Raw genomic sequence first — 24,648 nt, forward strand, 5'->3', positions numbered from 1 at the left:
TGCTGGGAGGGATTGGGGGCAGGAGGAGAAAAGGACGACAGAGGATGAGATGGCTGGATGGCATCACTGACTCAATGGACGGGAGTCTGAGTGAACTCCGGGAGTTGGTGATGGACAGGGAGGCCTGGCATGCTGCGATTCATGGGGTCGCAAAGAGTCGGACACAACTGAGCGACTGAACTGAACTGAACTGAACTGAACATAATGGAAGTCTCACCTTCCTGTGGCTGGTGGGTCAGGCTCACTTCAAGGATACTTACACTCCCCTCCGTGCATCCTTGCTGAGATTCAAGTTGAGACTAGGCATCCTGTGTTTTATTCGCTATATCTGGCAATGCTCAGCTCAGGTCAGCTGGTCCTGGTGTCCGAAGGGTTCCGAGCACCTGGTATGTGATACTTGCAGGCTTTCACCCACTGGACAGACCAGCAAGTTCAGAATGAACTAGTTTCTTTGGGAATTGAAGTTCTGAGGTATAAAAAGGGTCTGCTTTTTGCAGATTCTTTCCATAAAAGCTGTGTCATGGAGCCGCTGAGATTAATGGGTGCACTCCCACCTGTGCACCCCAGCCAAGCCGGCACCACCCATGTGCCTGGGGCCAAGGGGTCCTGGGGTGTGGGGTTTTGGTACTGAAACTGGGAAAGTGCCAGCTGGGACCCAGGGCACCCATAGTAGAATCAGTAAAGACGAGCCTGTCTCCTACTGAAGCATTAGTTTAACCCAGTGATTCTAGGAGCTGATTTAACGTAACAATATTTTAATATATCAGCAGATCTGTTATTCTAAATACACCATCTGCACACATTTCTAAGATAAAAAGACAAACTCCAGGACACTGCCTGCTTGTCACGCAGATGCTGGGGGTAGGACTCAGGCAGCACTGCACTAGGGCTCCCCAGAAACCGACATGTGACCCTCCCCACGAGCACAGGGCCTGCTTTCCTGGGCTCCACAACCGCCCCCCCCACACACACCTTCTCTGGGCCATGCTGTCTGCTGCTGCCGTAAGCAAGTCACGTGCTCGCTGCCCCTGAGCTTTCAGCCTGTGCTTACCTCCCCAACCACCCTGATACAGTATCACAGTGCAACACAGACGTTTCCAAAACAGTGTCAACTCACTTCCATTTCAAAACAGATGAGGGAGCAAGTTGTCAGCTGCACCGCACAAAGGAAGACAGTCTCACATTCAAACACGAAAAATATCAAGAAGCCCAGAGTCATGGTAACCCCTCCAGGAGCCCAAGAGAGGGAGGAGGGCTCTGCAGGGGAGGGGGCGGCCTCGGCAGGGATGTCACAGCCTGCAGGAGTACGGGAGATGAGCCAGCCTTCAGATGGAAGTCGGAGTGGTCTTGCTGAAGAGTCACTGCAAATACTGAACGTGACAGGATGTCCAATCTCCAAATGCAGTATAGAATAGGAGCCGAGAGACAGAATACCAAACTATATTTACTGTTGACAGTAGTAAAGGACAACAAATAATGTACAAATTGGGGAATAAACACAACAGAGCCGCAGACACCCTGCCTGTGCCCAAACAGCAAGGTACAAAGGAAGTGCAGACTTCTCCAGCAAGGTCTCAGGCGAGCAGGAGATGATGGTGGTTGTCCTGCCCAGGCGACCAAAACAGGCAGCCAGGGGCCAGCAGACAGGAGTGAGTCCACATGGAAGGGCAACAGGACAATCATTAGAGGTTAACCAAAACAGACCCCAAAATGCACAGAACTGAAATCACACGTAACGTAAGCTCCATACCAACTTGGGGAGCAGAGCACGGTGCTCGGGGAGAACCCGGGGGCATCTCTCACTTGTAGCCACACTCTGAAGCAGCTCTTTTACACAAAAACATACCAGCAAAATCAGCAATATTCTATCTTCCTTGTTTACATACAGACCATTGTTACTCATCAGAAGCAAATACTGGAGGAAATCTGAGGCCCTGGCACTGTGACCACAGCAGACGTGTGGGACTTACTTTCTTCTCTGTTAAGAAATGGGGAAAAGCCCATTTTTGTTGTGTCCAAGCAGCGTCACCGGCAGTTGGTGGCAATGGGTCCAGGGCCCCAGACCCCACCCAGGGCTGTGTTACTGACAAACTTCTTACCTTATAAGAAACATTCCAGTATTTTCCCTTCAACTTTACTATGCTCTGGCAAAGCTTACGTTTTTAATATTTAGCATTAAAAAAACCTGTGCCCGCAAGAAATAGTAAGTGAAAGTGTATCTCCCATACCAACCATGACCCCAAAACTCGCCCCACAGAAGCACCCCCAGAGTAGTGACGTTCTCTCCATGATTGGAATGAGGAGGGTCAACACCTGGGGTGAGATCCCCATCTAGACAGAAAGCAGGCATTCAGGCCACAAGCTTGGAGAAAATGTCATAGGAGGGAGAAAAAACAAAAAAGTAAAAACAAAACCCAAGTCCCTCACCATGCATTTTACCCAAACACAGGTACCAGGTGATGGGCCTAGGGAGGCTAGGGACCATCACCACGGCAGCACTCAAGTGCATCAGAGCAAAGTCCTTCTGGGGAATGTCCTCGGTGTCCGAGCCTCCCTGCTGATGGGCTTGGCCACACGTCCACTGTTCAATAGCAAACACAGCACAGTGCCACGAGGGGATGGGGGCTCTAGAGGCCGCTCCCCGAGAGGCAGCTGGCCACCCTGGAGCCCCCCGTCTGCTGCTGGAACACGTCGATGGTGTCCTCGTCTTCCATCTCCAGCTGCAGGCACAGAAGGCGTGTCAGTGTTTTCTCGTGCTGGGGGGGGGGACCCGCCCCCACGCACCTGAGCCCTCCCTCAAGTCGGCACATGAGGACAGAGACTCAGCTATGGCTTTCCAGTTAGCCCGCTTCTTCCCCAAGTTCTCCTAACAGAATCCACAACACTAGGGCCTTGACTGACAGAGAAACTAAGTCCCGTTAAAAGCAAAGTGTCTCAAGCTTTACTGAGAAGTATACAAAATCAGATTTCAGCTAGGAGTGACCAGAAGCGCTGAATCCTGGGGACCTCAGAGGTGAGGGGTGGAGTCCACACAGGTGCTGCCAAAGCCAACTCCATCCCAAAGAAAGGGGTCCCTGCTGGCCTCCCCATCCCATCGAGTAGCATCCTGCTCAGAAATCAAGAGCAGTACCCCTGAGGGGGGTGGGAGGGCAGGGGGAGGACTCCTGTTGCAGACATGACCCAGCACGCACATCAGCGCAGAGGCTGGGGGAGCCCACGGCTGCCCCCTCCCTCTGTGTAAGGGGCATGCGGCTCCCCACAGGAGCAGAGATGAAACCTCTACAGAGCAGCCCTTTCACACTGAAGCCTGGCTGATTCTCCCCACGCTCAACCCCACAGTCGTCTGGCTGACAAGTGACAGGGGTGCAGCCTGGACCCCAGGCTCTCCCTCCACGAGGAGCGACGCGCGGACCTGACAGAGCTGCACGTGGTGGCTGATGCTGGAGGAAACGGAGCACGCTGCACCCCTCTCCACTCATGCCCCTTGGCGTCAGTGCTCAGAGGGCAGGAGATGGAGGCGGGAATGTAGCTGCAGACTAACGCTGCAGGGCCAGTGTCCCGACAACACGCGGTGGTGATCATATCTGCCCAGCTCACCTGGAGTAGGGGTGGGGGTGGGGTCGGGGGTGAGGACGCTGGGCCTCGGCTGTGACCCTGGACCACCTCAGCTAGAACCCAGCCCCTATGCTCCTTCTCCCAACACAGATGAGGCTGACAAAGTACATTTTTCTCATTTGAAAACTAAACCTCAAAATTACAAAATCTAATAATCTAAGCTGTTAAGAAAATGTAAGGGGAATTCACTGGCCATCCAGTGGTTAGGATTCTGTGCTTCCACTGCAGGGGCGTTAGTTCAATCCCTAGTCAGGAACTATAAGCCATGCAGCAGGCTACGAATAAAAAAAAAGGAAAGAAAATGTACAGTGTTCCATATGAACAGCGATCAGTAACTCTCAAACGTGAGCGTGCCTGCTGGCAGCTGCCACACACAGGTCGGAGTAGCCCTTGAGTGCCGACCTGCTGGGTTCCTACCTGTGCTGGGGTGTCTGTTTCATTAATTGGTTGTCCATCAAACCTGAATCGAATCTGTCTCATTGACAAGCCCTGAAAAGAAAAGCAGTTATCACTCTGTAAGTATTTCCTGCTAACACATTAGTTCAAAAAGAATCACACATTCATCAAAACACCAGACTTGTGAATACACAGGTTTATGACCCAGTTGACTACAAAGTCTCACCAGTGGGCCTGAAGCTCTGAAGCAACTAGAAAACAACAGAGTCCCCCCCAGAAAAGGGAGCCACAAAAAACAGTAAAGAACAAGGACTTTTGAAAATCAGAAATCATGACAGACACAAGACCACCCATAAAAAGTGGGAACACAAAGTCGAGAAAACCTCCCAGAAAGGAGACCAACAGCGACAAACCCCATGCACAGCTGGAGGAAATGACCCAGATGCACACACCTGGCACAGGTGACTAAATCGGATGGAATCCCACTGGAGAGGGACACAAACTGTCTCTGACTGACAGAAGGTCCAGTTCCTGAACTGAACTGAGCTTCTAGACCAAAAGGCCGAGAACATGCCCAGAAGAGTCTAAGACAAAACTGCCTGCGTAAAAGCCCAAGAATAAAGTCCTGAAAGCTAGCAGAGATAAACCACATTACAACAAAGGACCGAGAATCAGAGCGTCACTGAACTTTTCACACAAATGGGGGAAACTAGAAGAATATGATGCAGGAACTCCAAAAGAGGAAAATGAATTTCAACTTAGAAATTTACGTGCAGTCAAATTACTCAAGTGTGACGGTTTATAAAGCAAATCACGTTCAGAGCAGCAGTATTCTTCATATGCTTTCTGAGCAAGATACTGGAAGATATGCTTTATCAAGACAGGAAGATTAGTCCAGAAAGATTAGTCCAGGACGGGGGGCCGAGGACGTGGGCAGGATTCCCGGGAGGCTCTTGGAGGACCGCAGAGAAGCAGCCCAGGAGGGGCAGGAGGGAGGGGCCCGGGTGGGAGACAGTGCAGCACAGCAGGAAATGCAGGGCATAAAGTCACGACGGGACACCCTGAAATCGACACACACAGCCACCACCAGACCAAGAACAACAGGACTCAGACAAGAGCCAGCAATAAGCACAGCCTGCTATGCGGCTGGGGTGGCTGCCTGGTCACAAAAGCAGCAGATTCCAGAGCAGGCTGGGTGCAGGGAGGGGGCTGGGTACGGGGGCAGAGGCTGGCTGTGTGGACCACGGGTCAGAGCGGAAGTCCCACCTTTCACAGATAAAAATAGCCTCCAAGATCCAAAATTTACGAAACAGAAGCACAAGTATATTTACCAAGAAAAAGTGGAAAAAAAAAAAAAAAGCTGGAAATGACAGTGACCTCCTCTGAAGAGCAAAGCCTGAAAAGAGGGGAGAAAAAGAGGAAGGCATGGAGCTTTTTTAGGTGTTTTTAATAGTAACAACAAACAGGCCAAGGCAAGGGTTATCAAAGCTAAGGATGGAAACTAAGGTCAAGGATTTCCGAATCCCCCTCAGAGGACTGGCTCCTGTGGAGAGCACCAGGGGCCCCAGGGCACAGTCTGACACACACACCCCCCACACACAAACCCCTCCACACACACACCCACACCCACACACACCCCACCCCCCCACCCCCCACACACACACCCCCACACCCCACACCCCCCCCCACGCATGCGCGCTGGGCGTCACTGTCTCTGATCACCATGGGAGGGCGCCAGTGAGGCGGCTTTGTCTTGTAAAGCAGTAAATAAAGGGAAGTGATGGATGTGAGAATTGGACAATAAAGAAAGCTGAGCACCGAAGAACGATGCTTTTGAAGTGTGGTGTTGGAGAAGACTCTTGAGAGTCCCTTGGACTGCAAGGAGATCCAACCAGTCCATCCTAAAGGAAATCAGTCCTGGGTGTTCATTGGAAGGACTGACGTTGAATCTGAAGCTCCAGTATTTTGGCCACCTGATGCAAAGAGCTGACTCATTTGAAAAGACCCTGATGCTGGATAAGATTGAAGGTAGGAGGAGAAGGGGACAGAGGATGAGATGGTTGGATGGTATCACCGACTCAATGGACATGGGTTTGGGTGGACTCCGGGAATTAGTGATGGACAGGGAGGCCTGGCGTGCTGCGGTTCATGGGGTCACAAAGAGTCAGACACGACTGAGCGACTGAACTGAACTGAACCGATTAAGTGTGTCTGGAGCAAACTGCCAGGGCAGTGTCTCCACAGACACGGAGGAGGAGGGATGGAATCCGTGAGAACCCACTGCTCAGATTCCAACAGCACCAGACAGCTGCCCCGCCTGGGGAAGCCCGGCCAGCCTGGCCACACATGAGCACACACACAGGCCCCTGCACGCACATTCCACCACCCCTCCCCACACCTGGCGCTCGCAGTAGGCCTTCATCAGCTTGCTGAGCGGTGTGTGTCTCTTGATCTTGAACTGGACCACGGAGCCGTCCTGCCCGGCCACCTTCAGGTTGATGTGGTCGTTCTCCGTCTTCACTCCCTCCTGCAAAGAGACATGCATCTGAGCCTCCATCTGTCGGCCCACAACCACCACTGCTTCCTAAACGTCCCCAGCAATTCAGTCACTGGTGTGTCTGTCGTATTCCTATACCGAACTGACTTGTAACTTCTATTTGCTGAGTCAGGCAAATGCCCTGCCAACCTCGCGTTTGTCACAAACGTCGGCTTAAGGGGAAAAAAGTCTGCGTAACACCAGAAAACAAGAGAGAGAAGACCCGGCTTTGTTGTAAGGTTGCTCTTAGAGTGGAGCACAAGTGACTTATACTCAAGTGTGAGGGTGAGTCAGACACCAGAGACGTTTCTGGCCAGAACAGCAGGCTGCGCAGTGGCTCAGGGTCCAGACTGTCCACGGCTTCCCTGCTTGCCTCCCAGGGAGGGCCACCTTCAAGTGTGTCCTGGGTCGCCAGTCCCACCTGAATGGGGTCACCGCCCTATCCCATCCTGACATGACCCATGGGACGCTCCAAGCTGCTGAGCAATCAACAAGGTCTCTGGTCCTTGGAAACTACTGGAAGTTGGTGCAAGAAGCTGGTGTTTTGAGAGCACACTGCTGGGGAAAAGAGGAGTCTCTGCTTTTTCACAAAATGATGAAGCTGACCTAAGTCAATCTGCATCGTCTGGATGGAGCCCAAAGCGGGTTTGTGTGCTGTCCCGGCCAAGTTCTCCTCTTCCTGGGGCTCTCCTTCCCCACCGCTCCCCCGTCCAAGCCCTGGGACCTGCTCCCCGCCACGTGGAGGGAAAAGGAAAGGAGGCCCCTGGAGCCAGAGTAGGGGAGCTCAGACTGGCTCTGAGAAGTGGTCCCAGTAGGCGAGACTCTAGCAACGAGCCCCCATCTGATGAAGCTGGGGGGTCCCACAATCAGCACCTCACCACTCCCCAGAAACCAAGGATGCTTTTGCTTTTTCATCTTTTCAAATAAAGGTTTTATTTTTTAAAAATCCCACATTTCCAAAAAAGTTGCCATACAGAGGCAGAGCGCTCCTACACGCCCCACTGGGTCTCCTTGGTGTTAGCATCTCACGCGCTGCAGTGTGCCTCCTACCCAAGAACGCAACGCTAGCACACCGCTAGCGACAGAACTGCAAGCTTTTTCGTATTTTACCAGTTTTTCCACTAATACTCTTTCTCTGTTTTGTATTTCACAATTTTTCTCCACTAATACCATTTTTCTGTTCCAGAATCCAATCCAGGGTACCTCCTTGCATTTACAGATATGATTTCCTATCCATTTATTCTTTTATTTCTTTGCTGCTTATTCACTGTGTTAAAATACACATAAAGTTTACCACCTCAGCCATTTTTAAGTGTACAGTTTGTAGTATAAAATACAACCACCGCCACCATCCATCTCTACAACTCTTTTCATCTTATAAAACTGAAACTCTGTCCCCATGAAGCCCTCACTCGTCCTCCCCCCAGCGACTGGCAACCACCATTCTTCCGCTTCCATGAGTCTGACTCCTCTAGGGACCTCCTCTAAGTGGAATTTCGGTATATGTCCTCTTGTGACTGCCTTACATCCATCAGCATAATAATGTCTTCCAGGGTCATCCCTGATGTAGCAAGGGTCGAGATTTCCTTCTTTTTTAAGCCTGAATAGACCAGGCCTGCCTGGTGGCTCAGGTGGTAAAGAATCTGCCTGCAATGCAGGAGACCTGGGTTTGATTCCTGGGTTGGGAAGATCCCCTGGAAATGGAAATGGCTCCCACTCCAGTTATTCTTGCCTGGAGAATTCCATGGACGAGGGGCCTGGCAGGCTATAGTCTGTGGGTCCACAGAGCTGGACATCACTGAGCCAGTAACACTTTCACCCAGCAGTAGAGCTGCTGGATCATATGGAAATTCCGCTTTTAATTCTTTGAGGAACTTCCATTCTCTCTTCCATGGCAGCTGCATCATTTGACATTCCCACCAACAATTCCAACTTCTCCGCACCCTCTCCAGCACTTGCTGCTCTCTGCTTTGGTTTTTAAAGGAGCCATCCTAATGGGCGTCAGGCAGCATCTCGCCGTAGCTGTTTGCATTCCCCTGATGATCAGTGACGTCAAGCATCATTCCATGAGCTTCTTGGCTATTCGTATGTCTTCTCTGGAGAAATGTCTATTCAGGTTTTTTTGATCATTATTTTAATGAGGTCAGTTATTTTCTTGTTGAGTTTTAGGAGTTCTCTATATAGTCTAAATATTGATCCTTTATGATATGCCATGTAGAAGGAAAATCAAAAGGGAGTCGGTGTTGCTCAGAGAGCCCCTCAGACAGAACCCAGAGACCACTGAGGACGGGACTCACGCTCATCTCAACCAGGATGGAGTTTGACCTGTGACCACATCCTATCCTGACGAAGCATCCAGGATACCTGCCCAAAACTCGAGACGCCTGTGGGACCCTGACCCTGAAACAACACGTGACAGCCACCCCTTCGGGCCTTCGGGACACACATTTCTTTTATGTCAGAGTTCAACCTTGTGGCTCTTGCCTTTGTAGGCCCCTGATTCTTTCTCTTACCCAGAAAGCTCTTTGGTTTACCCAAATCTGTGTCTCCCAAATCACAATTCCTAACACCCCAAATTACTTTATTGGCAGTCTTCTGTAGGTTTCCTTGGGTTGATAGTGGTTTGAAGATATCATCTCCCTTTTCTGTGGTTGCATTTTTACCTTGTTCTTTTATCAGTGTCTTTTGATGTATAAAATATTTAAATTTTCATAAGTCATTTTTTTTTCATGACACCTGTGTCTTTGGTGTCATAATCAAGAAATCACCACCAAGTCCAATGTCGTGGAGTTTTTGTCCTATGCTTTCACCTAAAAGTTATATTGTCTTAATTCTTACATTTAGGTCTTTGATCCATCTTGACTTAATTTTCGCATTTAGTGTTGAGAAGGGTCCAACTTCATTCTTTTGCACACAGACAGATGATGCATTTACTTTAACGAAAAAATATGGGTGTGTTTAAAACAGAGAGATGCAGGGACCAGAACACAAACAGAAAGAGGGCGGTGGCTACAAACCAGGCAGAGGAAGGCCAGACCCGGGGTGAGTCCCTAATCATCAAAACTTGGGAAAAAGGAAAGGGAAGGAAGAAACCCTGAAAACCAGAGCAGGGTTCACCCGGTCAGTCCCCTACCTGGACTCTCCAGGGGAGGGAAACTGTCTTCCCAACTGGTCCACAAGGTTTTCTTTGCACCAAGATGGCCTGGGGTGTGCCTCCTACCCCTCCCCTCCAGGCCCGAAGGAGAGAGCATATCTGAGCCAGAGCAGCCCGGCAGGAACCGAGGCCACCGAAGACAAGGGTGGGGCGTGAGGCACAACCAGCTTGCTATCTTGGAAGCAGTTAAAACAAGTTAATTCTACTGAACTAGGCCTTGGACATTGAACACGGGGGAGTGTTACACCCAAAGGATCAGTATTGGGCGTATTTCACTATCTCACTGCATTTAAACTCGGGAAGAGGAGACCACCTAGAGGGCATAAGGAAAGGCAGTTACATCTGCTCCCACCCCCACCGGAAAAGCAAAGGCAGCTCCAAGGAGGCTCCAGGGCGGAAAGGGCAGCGTCCACCGGGGCCCCACCGTGGGATCCCGTCCAGGGGCTCCGTGCAGGCGCAACCAGCCCGGCTCTGCCTCCCGTACGCACTAGGGTGCGATCTCCAAGCAACAGCAGCGGGGTAAGAGAGAGGCTGCGCGCAGAGCAAGAGTGCAGACGAAAAGCTCCAGAAACCCATTTCCAAGACTAATGTTCACGACCGCGGACCTTCGCGAGGATTGCCGGCCAGGGCACCAGACTGCAGAGCGCACACCCGGCAGCGGCGACGCGGGATGGGCGCACACCCAAGGGGCCGCAGTGGATCCAGACAAGTCAGGCCTCTCGGAGCCCCTGCCCAGCCTGCGCCCTCTCGGCGCTCCGCAGCGAGGACTGAGGAGGGGACCACGCGCACGTGGGGCAGTAGAGCCCAGGCTGGCCGGTCCCCGTGAGGGGCATAGTTAGGGAGGGTCCTGGCGAAGGAAGAGGTCCTGGGGAGGGACGGCCCCAGACAGGGTTTGGGGACGCGGGCGATGTCGGCGGATGGAAAGGCTCCAGACTAGAAGCTCCGGCTCTCCCAGACTCGGGCCAACGGGGCGGGGCTCCCCGCACGGCGGGCCGGGTTGGAGCCGAGGGGTGGAGTTCGAACAGTGGACGCAGGAGCTGGGCGGAGTCGGAACGCGAGGGCGGAGTCTGGGTAGGGGCGGGGCCTGGAAGGGGCGGGGCCTGGAAGGAGGGCGGGGCGCGAGACCGGGCGGGGGGAGGGGAACAGAGCGGGGCACGGCGGCGTGGGGGAGGGGTGAAGGGAGAAGGGGGGAGGGGAGGCCCAGCGGCGCGGCTCGGCACAGGTCCCAGCGGCCGGCGGCGGAGGGCGGCGGGGCCCGGAGCGCGGGCGCGGGGGCGGCGCGGGCGTGGGGGCTGAGTCCGGCCCGACCCCCACCCGCCGGCCCTTACCTTGGGCTTCTCCTCGGACATGGCTGCGCTCGGAGGGCAGCGGGACGGCAGGCAGCCCCAGGCGAGCGACTCACGCTCTCGGCCCGCCGCTCTCCCGCCGCAACTGCTCGCGGGGCCGCGCTTTGCCCCCAAATCCCTGCGCGCAGGTTGGCCGGCGAGGGTCACGTGGCAGTCGCGCGTGCACGAGGCGCGCTCCCGGCCGTCGGGCGCGTGCCCGGTCGGCCAGGGTTCCTGGCTGTTGGAAATGCGTCACCGGGCGGGTCCTGCGCGGTCAGGCGTCTGGCCTTCGGGGGTGCTCCGGGCAGCGAGGCCTGGGGCCGCTGGAGGAGTAGGGGCGCGCTGCGACTCGGGGAGCGCACAGAGCAGCTAGGGTCGAGGTCAGGGGCGGTGCATAGGGCAGCTGGGGTGGCGAGGGGTAAGCGGTGGGGCAGGGGGCGCTGGGACTCAGAGGTGCCCGGAGCCGCGAGGGTCCGGGGAGCCGCTGGAAGGCGCGCGGGGACCCCGAGGGGGCGCACTGGGACCCCCAAGGGTGCACAGAGATCCAAGCCATGAGGCCTGACACCCGATCTTGTAGCCTGAGAATGGCCGGTTCACCTCTTCAGTCCCCGTCTCCCAAACTGGCCACTCGCCTACCGCAGCTCCACCAGCCAAACCCCATTGCACTCACTGACTCCCGTATAGTGCGTGCCTTCCTCAGAAGGAAACAAGGAAAATAAAGCCAGCCAGGAGAACCACCTCCACAGTGGCCCCAGGAGACCTGAGTGAAAGAGCTGCTCTGGAAGGGACCCAACGCTACTAGGAAAAGCCAGCTAACCTCCACTGAGGAGCCCGAAGGTCAGGTCATGAGGAAGTGGGAGTGAGGAAGAATGCCTACCAGGCCGACCCACCTGGCAGCTCCGTCCACAAAGGACATATGGTGTGTTCATTCAGCAAGGCCACGCAGGCTCCAAAGTCCGCTGCCTCCACCCTGAGCTTCGGCTGAACAGAGGCATCAAGAGGCCTTTCTAAGAGGGCCTCGGGGTGGTGGAAAGCCTCTAGTTCCATCCACTTTGCGATCTGTGCTCCCTGAATGTGTGTGGCTCCTTCCTCTCCCCTTGTCCAGCCCCCTTCAGGGTCCTTCTGAGCCTGGCCAGTGGAAGCTGAGCACCTGGGGAGACAGTGATCTAGCCCATTGGGTTTAGCGCATTTCCTGTCAATATCGAAAGGCCATAAAGCCAAGTTTTCATGGACCTTAATCTAACCCTTTTTGACTCTTAAAAATTCACTTCTTGGGACTTCCCTGGTGGTCCAGTGGTTAAGAATCTGCCTTGCAATGCAGGCAATGCTGATTGCTGGGTTGGGGAAACTTAAGATCCTATTGGATGTGAGCCTGCATGAGGTGCCAGGAAAGCTCCCGAGTGATGCAAAGAAGATGCGCCACAACTAAGACCTGAAGCAGCCGAAATAATATTTTTTAATTATTTGAGAAAAGAGAACGCTGACAAAACACTGTCAAAATCAATGGGAGAGGGGGAAAGAGCGCCCCAGAATGGAGCTGCCACATCACAGACTAAGTCTCTCAGTTGACAGGTGTGGTCAGACCTGAGCTCCCATCTCAGCCAGGTCCAAAAGTTGGGCCCCTGTCATCCTGGAATGTGACCAGCGGTGTTCCAGAGGATCTTGGCACAGTGGCCAGCTCAAGGGGTGCTTCCTGGAGAAGGGAGTCTCTCGATCCTGCCCCTTCCAGGACAGAGGTGGACATCTGGGACCAGAATCACCCCCTGCCCCCAGACGACTGGCTGTGGTGTAGTTTCAGATAGGCAGTGTTCGGACCCATCAGTGACTCTTAAGACACCAGCAGCTATAAAATATGACATTGTATCCTTTAACACAGACACATTAAACTATGCAGGTTACAGGTTAGAATTGATGAAATACAGTATCTAAATGTGTTACAAAAGGAATTAAACTACAGTTCATTCATATAATGAACAGCTATGCCACTATTAAATGTGTAAAAAAAAGGTTGATAACAGGAAAAATATGTTTATATGTTGAGTTTTTTATGAAGCAAATTATAAAACTATTATGGTTTTGAACAACCAGAAAATGTGTATAAAAATATTTTAAAAATCTGAAGACACCAGATAGCTGCCAAAACAGAAAAGACTTTTTCTGAGGGGTGAAGATCCCCGAAAGACAGGAAGTGGTTTTCCTTTTCAGGTATTTGATGATTGGTATGATGGGGTTGCAAACAGACACGACTGAAGCAACTTAATTCGCACGCACACACAATGTATCAGCTTCCCAGGTGACGCCAGTGGTAAAGAAACACCCTGCCCATGCAGGAAACAAGTGATGGGTTGGGAAAGATGCCCTGGATTAGGAAATGGCAATGCACTCCAGTACTCTTACCTGAAAAATTCTGTGGACAGAGGAGCCCGATGGGCTCAAGTCCATGAAGTTGCAAAGGGTCGGACATGACTGAGTGACTGAGCACCGTTTATATATTCTTACTATATTACATATTCTATTCTAGTTTCTCATTTTACAGCTAGTATAATTTCCTTTGCTTTCATCCTTGCTCTGCTGCTTTTACTAACCAGGTAACCTTGGATGCAAAACTTGTGCCTCAACTTCCCTGTGAAATGGCTCAATAATGGTACCCAACCCCCTGCAGTATCCTTGCCTAGAAAATCTCATGGACAGAGGAGTCTGGTGGGCTGCAGTCCATGGGGTCGCAGAGAGTCGGACACGACTGAGCAACTAACACTCACCTCATTCCATTAATCTATATGAAGGTAGGAGAGTGCAAGTCATGTAAGTGCTACGTAAATATCTTCCATTATTTTCTACTGTTTCCTTTTACCTGTTTTAATGACTATGTTAATTGGTTCCATTTTGTTGATGTGGTGTTCTTGCAGTGGTTTGAAAGTTATTTCTCATTTTCTTGGGAAAATCCAGTCCCTCTGCTTCTATTTTCTTCTAACCTAACTTCCAGTTCAGAATCATCTCTTCCACTGTGTCTAATCTGTTGTTAAACTCATCTAGTTTCAACAATTGCATTTTTGTTTACGAATTTCTATTTTTGTATAGATTTCACTTATCGGCTGAAGATTTCCATCTCATAAACTATTTCCTTGAACATATTATTTAAAGTTATTTTTAAACCTATCTAATAATGTCAGTGGATTCATTATTAATATATAATTGGTTTTGATCATTTGATTTCTGGTTTTCTCCATGAACGTTCTATTCTGAATATTGTATATGAAGATATTTTAGGGAACTTGAGGCCTCAAGTGATGGTGTTTTGTTAACGGCTATTGACCTGCTACCTCATGTGCTGTGTGTGTGCTTGGATGCTCAGACATGTCTGACTCCTTGCGACTCCTTGGACTGTAGCCCTCCAGGCTCCTCTGTCCATGGGGATGCTCCAGGCAAGAATACTGGAGTGGGTTGCCATTTCCTACTTTAGGGGATCTTCCCCAACCCAAGGATCGAACTCACATCTCTCGTGTCTCCTGCATTGACAGACAGATTCTTTACCACTAGCACTACCTGAGAAACCCAAGAATAAATAAATACCAGTAATCACACTAGATATTAGTGGATTAAGTTGTTCAATTTAAAAGACAGTTGCTTCCCAAATGTGTCAAAAAAGTACAACTATGTTTGTAAGAGATACAACTGAAGAGTAGAAGAAAAGGTAAAAATAAAAGGCAAATTCACTATAGCTTATAACAACTTTTATATCAGATAAAATACATTTCAAACCACAAAGCATCAAATGGACAATGAGAGATACATTCGGTTCAGTTCAGTTGCTCAGTTGTGTCCAACTCTTTGTGACCCCAGGGACTGCAGCATGCCAGGCTTCCCTGTCCAACACCATCTCCCAGAGCTTGCTCAAACTCATGTCCATTGAGTTGATGATGTCATCCAACCATCTCGTCCTCTGTTGTCCGGTTCTCCTCCTGCCTTCAGTCTTTCCCAGCATCAGGGTCTTTTCCAATGAGTCAGTTCTTTGCATCAGGTGGCAAAAGTATTGGAGCTTGAACCTCAGCATCAAAGAGATACATTATCAATACATTAGTAACAGGTCCATTCCACCAAGAGGCAGGTAGGAAACTGCAAATAGGAGTCTGACTCTGTTTTTCTTTTTGTTTTTTGCTTGCTTGTTCTAGGTTATTCACTTTATTGACCAGAAGATCATCACAAAGAAAAAATTGGAATCCCTTTTTATCCATTATTATTTTTAATTTTTATTTTATATTGGAGTATAGTTGATTTACAATGTTGTATTAGTTTCAGGTATAAAGCAACTTGATTCAGTTTTACATACCCATATATCCATTCTTTTTCAATTCTTCCCCATATAGGTTATTACAGAGTGCTGAGTAGAGTTCCCTGTGCGCTGCAGTAGGCTGTTGTTGATTATCTATTTTACTATTTTTAAATTTTTATTTATTATTGAAGTGTAATTCAGTTCAGTTCAGTCGCTCAGCCATGTCCGACTCTTTGCAACCCCATGGACTAAAGCACGCCAGGCCTCCCTGTCCATCACCAGCTCCTGGAGTCCACCCTAACTCATGTCCACTGAGTCAGTGATGCCATCCAACCATCTCATCCTCTGTCGTCCCCTTCTTCTCCTGCCCTCAATCCTTCCCAGCATCAGGGTCTTTTCCAATCAGTCAGCCCTTTACATCAGATGGCCAAACTATTGGAGTTTCAGCTTCAACATCAGTCCTTCCAGTGAACACCCAGGACTGATTTCCTTTAGGATGGACTGGTTGGATCTCCATGCAGCCCAAGGGACTCTCAAGAGTCTTCTCCAACACCACAGTTCAAAAGCATCAATTCTTCAGCACTCAGCTTTCTTTATAGTCCAACTCTCACATCCAAACATGACTACTGGAAAAACCACAGCCTTGACTAGATGGACCTTTGTTGACAAAGGAATGTCTCTGCTTTTTAATATGCTATCTAGGTTGGTCATAACTTTCCTTCTAAGGAGCAAGCATCTTTTAATTTCATGGCTGCAATGACCATCTGCAGTGATTTTGGAGCCCCCCAAAATAAAATCAGCCACTGTTTCCACTGTTTCCCCATCTATTTGCCATGAAGTGATGGAACCAGATGCCATGATCTTAGTTTTCTGAATGTTGAGCTTTAAGCCAACCTTTTCACTCTCCTTTCACTTTCATCAAGAGGCTCTTTAGTTCTTCACTTTCTGCCATAAGAGTGGTGTCATCTGCATATCTGTCATTGATATATTTCTGTATTAGTTTCTGCTGTACAATGAGAGGAATCAGCTGTATGTATAAATATATCCCCTCCCTCTAGGACCTCCCTCCCACCTCCTTGCATCCCACCCCTCTAGGTAACTGCTGACATCTTTGAAGCCTCATCCCTGAGTCTTTTCTTTCTCCGCACATCTTAGCGGACAGAAAAGAAAGCCTGGAAATTGGTACAAGTGGGAAGTTCAAACCATACAGGAGACACCTACCCGTGCCGGAACCCTCATCAAGGCCCCACCCCTAACACAACAGAAGCCCAGGTGCTCCTCCTTTCCTGGCTCTCAAGTCATGTTTAGACCAGCTTGAGGGGCCTGCACTGCTCACCCCAAAAAGCCTCCTTGTGTAAGGGATAAACATTTCCATACTTTCTTAGTGTGTATGTATTGTTATCAGTCTTGACGGCTGGACCAAAATTTGTGTGAAAGTCCATCTTCTTTCTGAAAGATGTCACAATGACAAAAACTAAGTAAGCATTTAGAAGATCTGAGTAACATAACAATCTTGCGATAAGCTTGCACCTTGTATTACAACATGGTGGAGTAGAAGGACATTCGCTTATCTTCTCCTGTGAGAACTCCAAAACTGCAACTAACCGCTGAACAACCATCGACAGGAGAATGTTGGATCCCACCAAAAAAAGATACTTCACGACTCAGTGCAAAGGATAAGCCCCAACAAGACACTGGGAGGGTTGAAATTGCATTTAGAATCAAACTTCATACCAGCCAGAGATACTTGGAGGGTTCAAGCAAAATGTTGTGCACAACAGGACTCAGGGAGCCCACAAGGGACTGAGCCAGACCGGTCTTTGAGTGTTTAGGCATCTCCTGAGGAGGTATGGGTCAGCAGTAGCCTGCTTCAGGGGCAAGGGCTTTGGCTGCAGCAGATCTGAGAGGCGTGTGAGCCCCACCATAGAGCCACCAAGCTGACAACCCATACACTGGAGAACAATTATACCAAAGAAGTTCTCGCACTGTTGCAAAAGTGCTGGGGCCCACAACAGATTTCTCAACCTGGATCCGGCAAAGGGACTTAGAACTCCCAGGGAAATTGACTTTGAAGGCCAGTGGGATTTGATTACTGAACTTCCACAGCACTGGGGAAACAGACTCTTGGAGGGCACAAACAAAACCTTGTGTGCACCAGGACCCAGGAGAAAGGAGCAGTGACCCCACAAGAGATTGAGCCACACTTGTCTGTGAGTGTCCAGGAGTCTCTGGCAGAGGCATGAGTCGACAGTGGCCTGCTGTGGGGTCGGGGCACTGAATACAACAGTCTTGGCATAAGTCCTTTTGAAGGAGGTCTCTATTTCCCCTACCATAGTTTGGCCTGAGGCGCCCCAACCACTAATGCCTCAGGCCAACCAGTCCATCCTAAAGAAAATCAGTCCTGAATATTCATTGGAAAAACTGATGGTGAAGCTGAAACTCTAATACTTTGGCCACCTGGATATGAAGAACTGACTCATTGGAAAAGACCCTGATGCTGGGAAAGATTGAAGGCAGGGGAAGAAGGGGACGACAAAGGATCAGATGATTGGATGGCATCACCGACTGGATGGATGTGAATTTGAGTAAGTTCTGGGAGTTGGTGATAGATGGGAGGCCTGGTGTGCTGCAGTCCATGGGGTTGCAAAGAGTCAGACACCATTGAGTGACTGAACTGAACAGAAACTACAGGGAGGGAACACAACCCCACCTGTCAACAGAAAATTGGATTAAAGATTTACTGAGCATGGCTCCACACATCAGGGCAAGACCCAGATTCCTCCACAGCCAGTATCTCCCATCCAGGAAGCTTCCATAAGCCTCTTACCCTTATCCATCAGAGGGCAGACAAACAAGATGGAAACCACAATTACAGGAAACTAACCAAACTGATCACTTGGATCACAGCCTTGTCTAACTCAATGAAACTATGAGCCATGCCGTGTGTAGGGCCACCCAAGATGGACAGGTCATGGTGGTGAGTTCTGACAAAACATGGTGCGCTGGAGAAGGGAATGGCAAACCACTTCAGTATTCTTGCCTTGAGAGCCCCATGAACAGTATGAAAAGGCAACAAGAGAGGACACTGAAAGATGAACTCCCCAGGTTGGTAGGTGCCCAATATGCGACTGGAAATCAGTGGAGAAGTAGCTCAGAGAAGAATGAAGAGGCTGAGCCAAAGAGAAAACAGTGCCCAGTTGTGGATGTGACTGGTGATGGAAGTAAAGTCCGATGCTATAAATGACAATATTGCATAGCAACCTGGAATGTTAGGTCCATGAATCAAGGTAAATTGGAAATAGTCACACAGGAGACGGCAAGAACGAACATTGACCATTTAGGAATCAGTGAACTAAAATGAACTGGAATGAGTAAATTTAATTCAGATGACCATTTTATCTACTACTGTGGGCAAGAATCCCTTAGAAGAAATGGAGTAGCCTTCACAGTCAACAAAAGAGTCCAAAATGCAGTACTTGGGTGCAATCTCAAAAACAACAGAATGATCTCTGTTTGTTTCCAAAGCAAACGATTCAATATCACAGTAAATCCAAGTCTAGGCCCCAACCACCAATGCTGAAGAAGCTGAACGCTTCTATGAAGACCTACAAGACATTCTAGAACTAACACCAAAAAAAAAAGATGTCCTTTTCATCATAGGGGACTGGAATGCAAAAGTCGGAAGTCAAGAGAAAACTGGAGTAATGGGCAAGTTTTGCCTTGGAGTACAAAATGAAGCAGGGCAAAGGTTAACAGAGTTTTGCCAAGAGAATGCACTGGTCATAGCAAACATCCTCTTCCAACAACACAAGAGACAACTCTACACATGGACATCACCAGATGGTCAATACTGAAACCAGATTGATTACATTCTTTGGAGCCAAGGATGGAGAAACTATATAGTCAGCAAAAACAGAACTGGGAGCACTGAAGAAAGTAGGGAGAACCACTAGGCCATTCAGGTATGACCTAAATCAAATCCCTTACAATTATACAGTGACAAATAGATTCAAGGGATTAGATCTGATAGAGTGCCTAAAGAACTATGGAGAGAGGTTTGTAACATTGTACAGGAGGTGGTGATCAAAACCATCCCCAAGAAGAACTGCAAAGAGGTAAAATGATTGCCTAAGGAGGCCTTACAAATAGCTGAGAAGAGAAGAGAAGTGAAAGGCAAAGGAGAAAAGGAAAGATATACCCATCTGAATGCAGAGTTTCAAAGAATAGCAAGGAGAGATAAGAAAGCCTTCCTAAATGATCAATGCAAAGAAACAGAGGAAAACAGTAGAATGGGAAATACTAGAGATCTCTTCAAGAAAATTAGAGATACCAAGGGAACATTTCATACAAAGATAGGCACAATAAGGAACAGAAATGGTACGGACCTAACAGAAGCAGAAGATAATAAGAGGTGGCAAGAATACACAAAATAATGGTACAAAAAAAAGATCTTAATGACCCAGATACTCACAATGGTATGATCACTCACCTAGAGCCAGACATCCTGGAATGTGAAGTCAAGGGGGCCTTAGGAAGCATCACTACAACAAAGCTACTGGAGGTGATGGAATTCCAGTTGAGCTATTTCAAATCCTAAAAGATGATGCTGTGAAAGTGCTGCACTCAATATGTCAGCAAATTTGGAAAACTCAGTAGTGGCCATAGGACTGGAAAAGGTGAGTTTTCATTCCAATCCCAAAGAAAGGCAATGCCAAAGAATGCTCAAACTACCGCACAATTGCACTTATCTCACATGCTAGCAAAATAATGCTCAAAATTCTCCAAGCTAGGCTTCAATAGTATGTGAACTGAGAAGTTCCAGATGTTCAAGCTGGATTTAGAAAAGGCAGAGGAACCAGAGATCTAATTGCCAACATCCATTGGATCATAGAAAAAGCAAGAGAATTCCAGGAAAAAACATCTACTTCTGCTTCATTGACTACACTAAAGCCTTTGACTGTGTGGATCATAGCAAATATAAAAAATTCTTAAAGATATCGGAATACCAGACCACCTGACCTGCCTCCTGAGAAATCTGTATACAGGTCAAGAAGCAACAGTTAGAACTGGACATGGAACAACAGACTGGTTCAAAACTGGGAAAGGAGTTCATGAAGGCTGTATTTTGTCATCTTGCTTATTTAACTTATATGCAGAATACATCATGCGAAATGCCAGGCTGGATGAATCACAAGTTGGAATCAAGACTGTCGAGAGAAATATCAATAACCTCAGATATGCAGATGACACCACCCTTATGGCAGAAAGCAAAGAGGAATTAAAGAGTCTCTTATGAAGGTGAAAGAGGAGAGTGAAAAAGCTGGCTTAAAACTCAACATTCAAGATCATGGCATCTGGTCCCATTACTTCATGGCAAATAGATGGGAAACAATGGAAACAGTGACAGACTTTATTTTCTTGGGCTCCAAAATCACTGCAGATGGTGACTGTAGCCATGCAATGACACTTGCTTCTCGGAAAGAAAGCTATGACCAACCTAGACAGCATATTAAAAAGCAGAGACATTACTTTGCTGACAAAGGTCTGTCTAGTTAAAGCTATGGTTTTTCTAATAGTCATGTATGGATGTGAGAGCTGGACTATAAAGATAGCTGACAGCTGAAGAATTGATGCTTTTGAACTGTGGTATTGGAGAAGACTCTTGTGAGTCCCTTGGACTGCAAAGAGATCAAACCAGTCAATCCTAAAGGAAATCAGTCCTAAATATTCATTGGAAGGACTGATGCTGAAGCTTAAGCTCCAACACTTTGGCCACATGATGCAAAGAACTGACTCACTGGAAAAGTCCCCAATGCTGGGAAAGATTGAAGGCTGGAAGAGAAGGGGACTACAGAGGATGAGACGCTTGCATGTTATCACTGACTCAATAGACATGAGTTTGAGCAAGCTCCAGGAGCTGGTGATGGACAGGGAAGCCTGTAGTGCTTTAGTCCATGGGGTCGCAAAGAGTCGGACACGACTGAGTGACCGAACTGAACTGAATGCATAGAGAGAGAACTTGGAAGCCAAAGAAAGCTGTATGTACTATTTTTCATCACCTTGGAATATTTACAAAGTTTGAGCACATATTAGGTCTCTAAGAAAACTCAAGAAGCAAAATCCTGTGGAGGGTGAGTTCTGCCTAGGATGTGGAAAGCTGGGATGATCATTATCCCGGTCTACAAATGAGAAAAGTTGGACAACCTAAAAATTACAACTTTTCTTAAACCCATCAGAAAACTGGGATTTTGACTTTCCAGTGTTTAAGTTTAGGGTCCTCTCCCCAATCGGTCTGCTCTTACTTTCAGACTGAAGCTTTCAGGCTCCTCAGATAGATGCTCACTTTGTCTTGTCCACACCAGAAGTCTCTCAATATTAGAAGGACAGCTTTCTGGGTATAGAAGTCTGAGCCTAAAGTCTTTAAAGGTATCACCTCACTGTCGTTATTGTCAGAGTACATCCAGGCCCAGCCCTTTGGTGGTCTTCTGTCTCTGGAGAGGAAACAGGGTCACTAAGTCCCACCCCAAAGTGCAAGGACATGAGATCTGCATCCATGTGAACCTGCATCACGGCAACAGTGAGCCCAACCTGCCACGCCCCATTCCAGAGCAGTCAGTGCCCAGAAGCAAGCTGGAGGGTCCATCACACTGAGGGGACTGAGCCTGGAGAGAGGCCCTCCCCATGGTGCAGGTGCACAGGGCAGGCCTGGAGTTCCAGGCGGAGTGGGGACACTGAGAAAAACCTTCCAGCAAACCATCCTCCACCCTCAGCACGGGTGATGCTGAGGAATATGAGGTCAGTGGGCACTAAAGGTAACCATGGCAACCACAAAACCCAGAGCCAGTCAGCCCCGTAGCTGCCTGACCCCTGCAATAGCAGCCAAACAGAAGAAAAATGTCCATTTCCAGATATAAATACTGTTAACCGCAGTCTCTATTGCCCTCCAGACAGTATCTTTCTCTCAGTTATTACAAGACACACAAAAAAGAAGGAAAAACTCCCACAATCAAGACACAAAATCACCAGAACCAGATTCAGATGTGACTCAAATGCTGGGGTTGTCAGACCGAATTTATATTAAGCCTCTAGAGGAAAGATAACATGAAGAAAAAAGTGGAGACTTTGAGCACAGAGATGGAGACAGAAGGGGCCCATGGAAATTCTGGAAATAAAAACAGGGGAACAGAGATGAAGGATCTTCAACAGTCTCATAAGGAGACTCAGTACAGACAAGGGGAAGAACCATGAGCTTTGAGATAAGACCATGGAAATAACCCAGACTAAACAGAGAGGAAAGATGGGCCCCACCCCCAACAGAACAGAGCAAACAAAAGCCTGCAATGATTTCAAATGGCCTAACATGGCAAGCCACTCCAGTATTCTTGCCTGGAGAATTCCATGGACAGAGGAGCCTGGGGAGCCACAGTCCATGGGATCAAAAAGCGTTGGAAACAACTGAGCCACTCACACCATACAACATACAATTGGCAACAACTGGAGTCACAGAAGGAGAAGCAAGAATGGGCATGAGATATATTTGAAAAAAATAATGGTTGGGAATTTTCTATAAGTAAAGATACCATGGCACAGATTCAAATTCAGAAGGATTTAAATGTATACAGAGAAGATTAGCAGGCTGCAGTCCACAGGGTCGCACGGAGTCAGAAACGACCGAAGTGACTAAGCAGCCGCGGCATAATAAACATACAAAAGTCACACCAAGACACATCATGTTCAAAGTGATGAAAGCCAAAGATAAGGAAGACTTCTTGAAGGCAGACAGAGGGAGAAAAGACACATGACATGCAGAAGAACAAGGACCAGAAGACCACACACCTAATGCAGAGACCACGCAAGCGGGAGACCAGGAAGAGGAAGGACAGATGCCTTTATACACCTGGAGCTCAGATCTCTACCCCCGGCACACCAGCCTCCTGAAGACTAGGAGAGACTTCCGGTGTGAGCAACCTGTGAAGACTCTGCAAGGCTAGAACGAGGCAGGTTAGAGAGCAGACCCAAGAGACTCGATGCGGTGACTTTCCAAGGTGCTCTTCCTCTTTCATCTCCCAGCTCCCACCAGAGGGCGCCCCCAGTGTGGGGGTGACAAGCCAGTGCAGGCGGCAAAACCCCAAGAGAAATCCCGTCTCTCTAGCCAGAGAAAAGGGGACCGTGAGGCCCGAAGGCCATGGTGAACCCAGGTTTTGTGCTCTTTTACTCCTGGACAGATCCCAACCCTGGAGCAGCACGATGAGGGCAGCGCACCCGCCCAAACCTTCGCAGAAAACCCCTCCTCCTGGCCACAGAACCCGGGAAATACCCCCGTGGTCCAGAAAAATCGTCAGCGATCCTTCATTTTATCCCTTTTCCCTCCCTGCTGGATCCCTGGGCAGCCTCCGGTGGCCTGACTCCACCTGGCCCTTCCTGCGGAGGTGGGGCCCCTCTGCCGACCACCTCCCGACCCCAAACGAGGGTCTGGGTCCTCCCCAGCTGTCCTGGCGGGGTCTGGGGAACATCCTAGAAACAGGCCTCGCGCCTGTCAGACCTGGGAGGTGCTGCACAAGCCTGGGGCTATTGGTGCAGCCGTGAGAGCAGGCCGGGGACACAGGGCTAACAGGACGTCGGGCTTCACCGGGGTCATCCTCTTGCATCCCTGGACGGGCAGCATCCTCGCCTTCTGGGAACAGGCTGCAAGTACACAGGCTAGATCAGAGACTCTGGGGCGGGGCCCAGCCATCCGGGTTTTAAGGGCCTTCCGGGGAATTCCGGGATTCCGACGAAGCTCCAGCTTGAGAGCCCTGGTGGGCGGTGCTCAGCCGGGACACTCCAAACTGTCAGGGCATCGGAGGAACACAGGCTCTGGTTTATCAGGCCCTGCGTGGGCACTGACGCTCTCCAAGCCAATCGAGCTCCCAGGTGACGCCAGGCTACTTAACCCGGACCACATCACGCGGAGCAAGCCTCTGGGGCTGTCGTTCTAAGCCTTGCTCCGCATTAGGATCACCTGGAGACCCTGGGGGAAAACCACCTCGTGCATCCCTCCCTCCCCAAACCCAGGAGACCGGTGCGCCTGGAGGCGGGGCCAGACTCGGAAGAGGGTAGTAGACGTGCTGGAGGCGGGGCCTGGCACGGGAGAGGGTAGTGGACGCGCTGGAGGCGGGGCCTGGCACAGGGGCGGGCAATGGACGTGCCTGGAGGCGGGGCCTGGCACAGGCGAGGGCAGTGGGCTGCCAAGGTAGGTTAGTTGCTGTGGAGCAAAGGTCTGGGCTCCTGGAAACGAGGCCGTTGGTGGGCCTAGCACGTGAGCCTGCGCCCTGCCCCTCCAGCCAAATTCAGGGCACTTCCTGCACCGAGT

General features: G+C 49.6%; 1 protein-coding gene across 1 annotated transcript; it reads right to left on the reverse strand.

The window, feature by feature from the left end:
* Window positions 1–1,424: 1,424 nt before the first annotated feature.
* Window positions 1,425–11,151, reverse strand: SUMO3 (small ubiquitin like modifier 3). Its single transcript, XM_052635799.1, has 4 exons — window positions 11,030–11,151; window positions 6,410–6,538; window positions 4,033–4,104; window positions 1,425–2,720 (listed from the first exon to the last, which is right to left on the reverse strand). Exons 1-4 carry the CDS (start codon window positions 11,048–11,050, stop codon window positions 2,628–2,630), a joined length of 315 nt encoding a protein of 104 aa, XP_052491759.1. The 5' UTR covers window positions 11,051–11,151; the 3' UTR covers window positions 1,425–2,627.
* Window positions 11,152–24,648: the final 13,497 nt, after the last annotated feature.

The sequence above is a fragment of the Budorcas taxicolor genome, chromosome 1 (genome assembly GCF_023091745.1).
Source record: "Budorcas taxicolor isolate Tak-1 chromosome 1, Takin1.1, whole genome shotgun sequence".
In the NCBI taxonomy this organism is placed as follows: domain Eukaryota; kingdom Metazoa; phylum Chordata; class Mammalia; order Artiodactyla; family Bovidae; genus Budorcas; species Budorcas taxicolor.

What these genes read in the sequence shown, in the direction of transcription:
- SUMO3 (XM_052635799.1), bottom strand. Translation starts at nt 11,050, where the DNA reads ATGTCCGAGGAGAAGCCCAAG. An exon ending in TGTCCGAGGAGAAGCCCAAG is followed by an intron (nt 6,539 to 11,029) that starts GTAAGGGCCGGC and finishes GTCTCTTTGCAG; the next exon opens with GAGGGAGTGAAGACGGAGAA. An exon ending in AGGCCTACTGCGAGCGCCAG is followed by an intron (nt 4,105 to 6,409) that starts GTGTGGGGAGGG and finishes TTTTCTTTTCAG; the next exon opens with GGCTTGTCAATGAGACAGAT.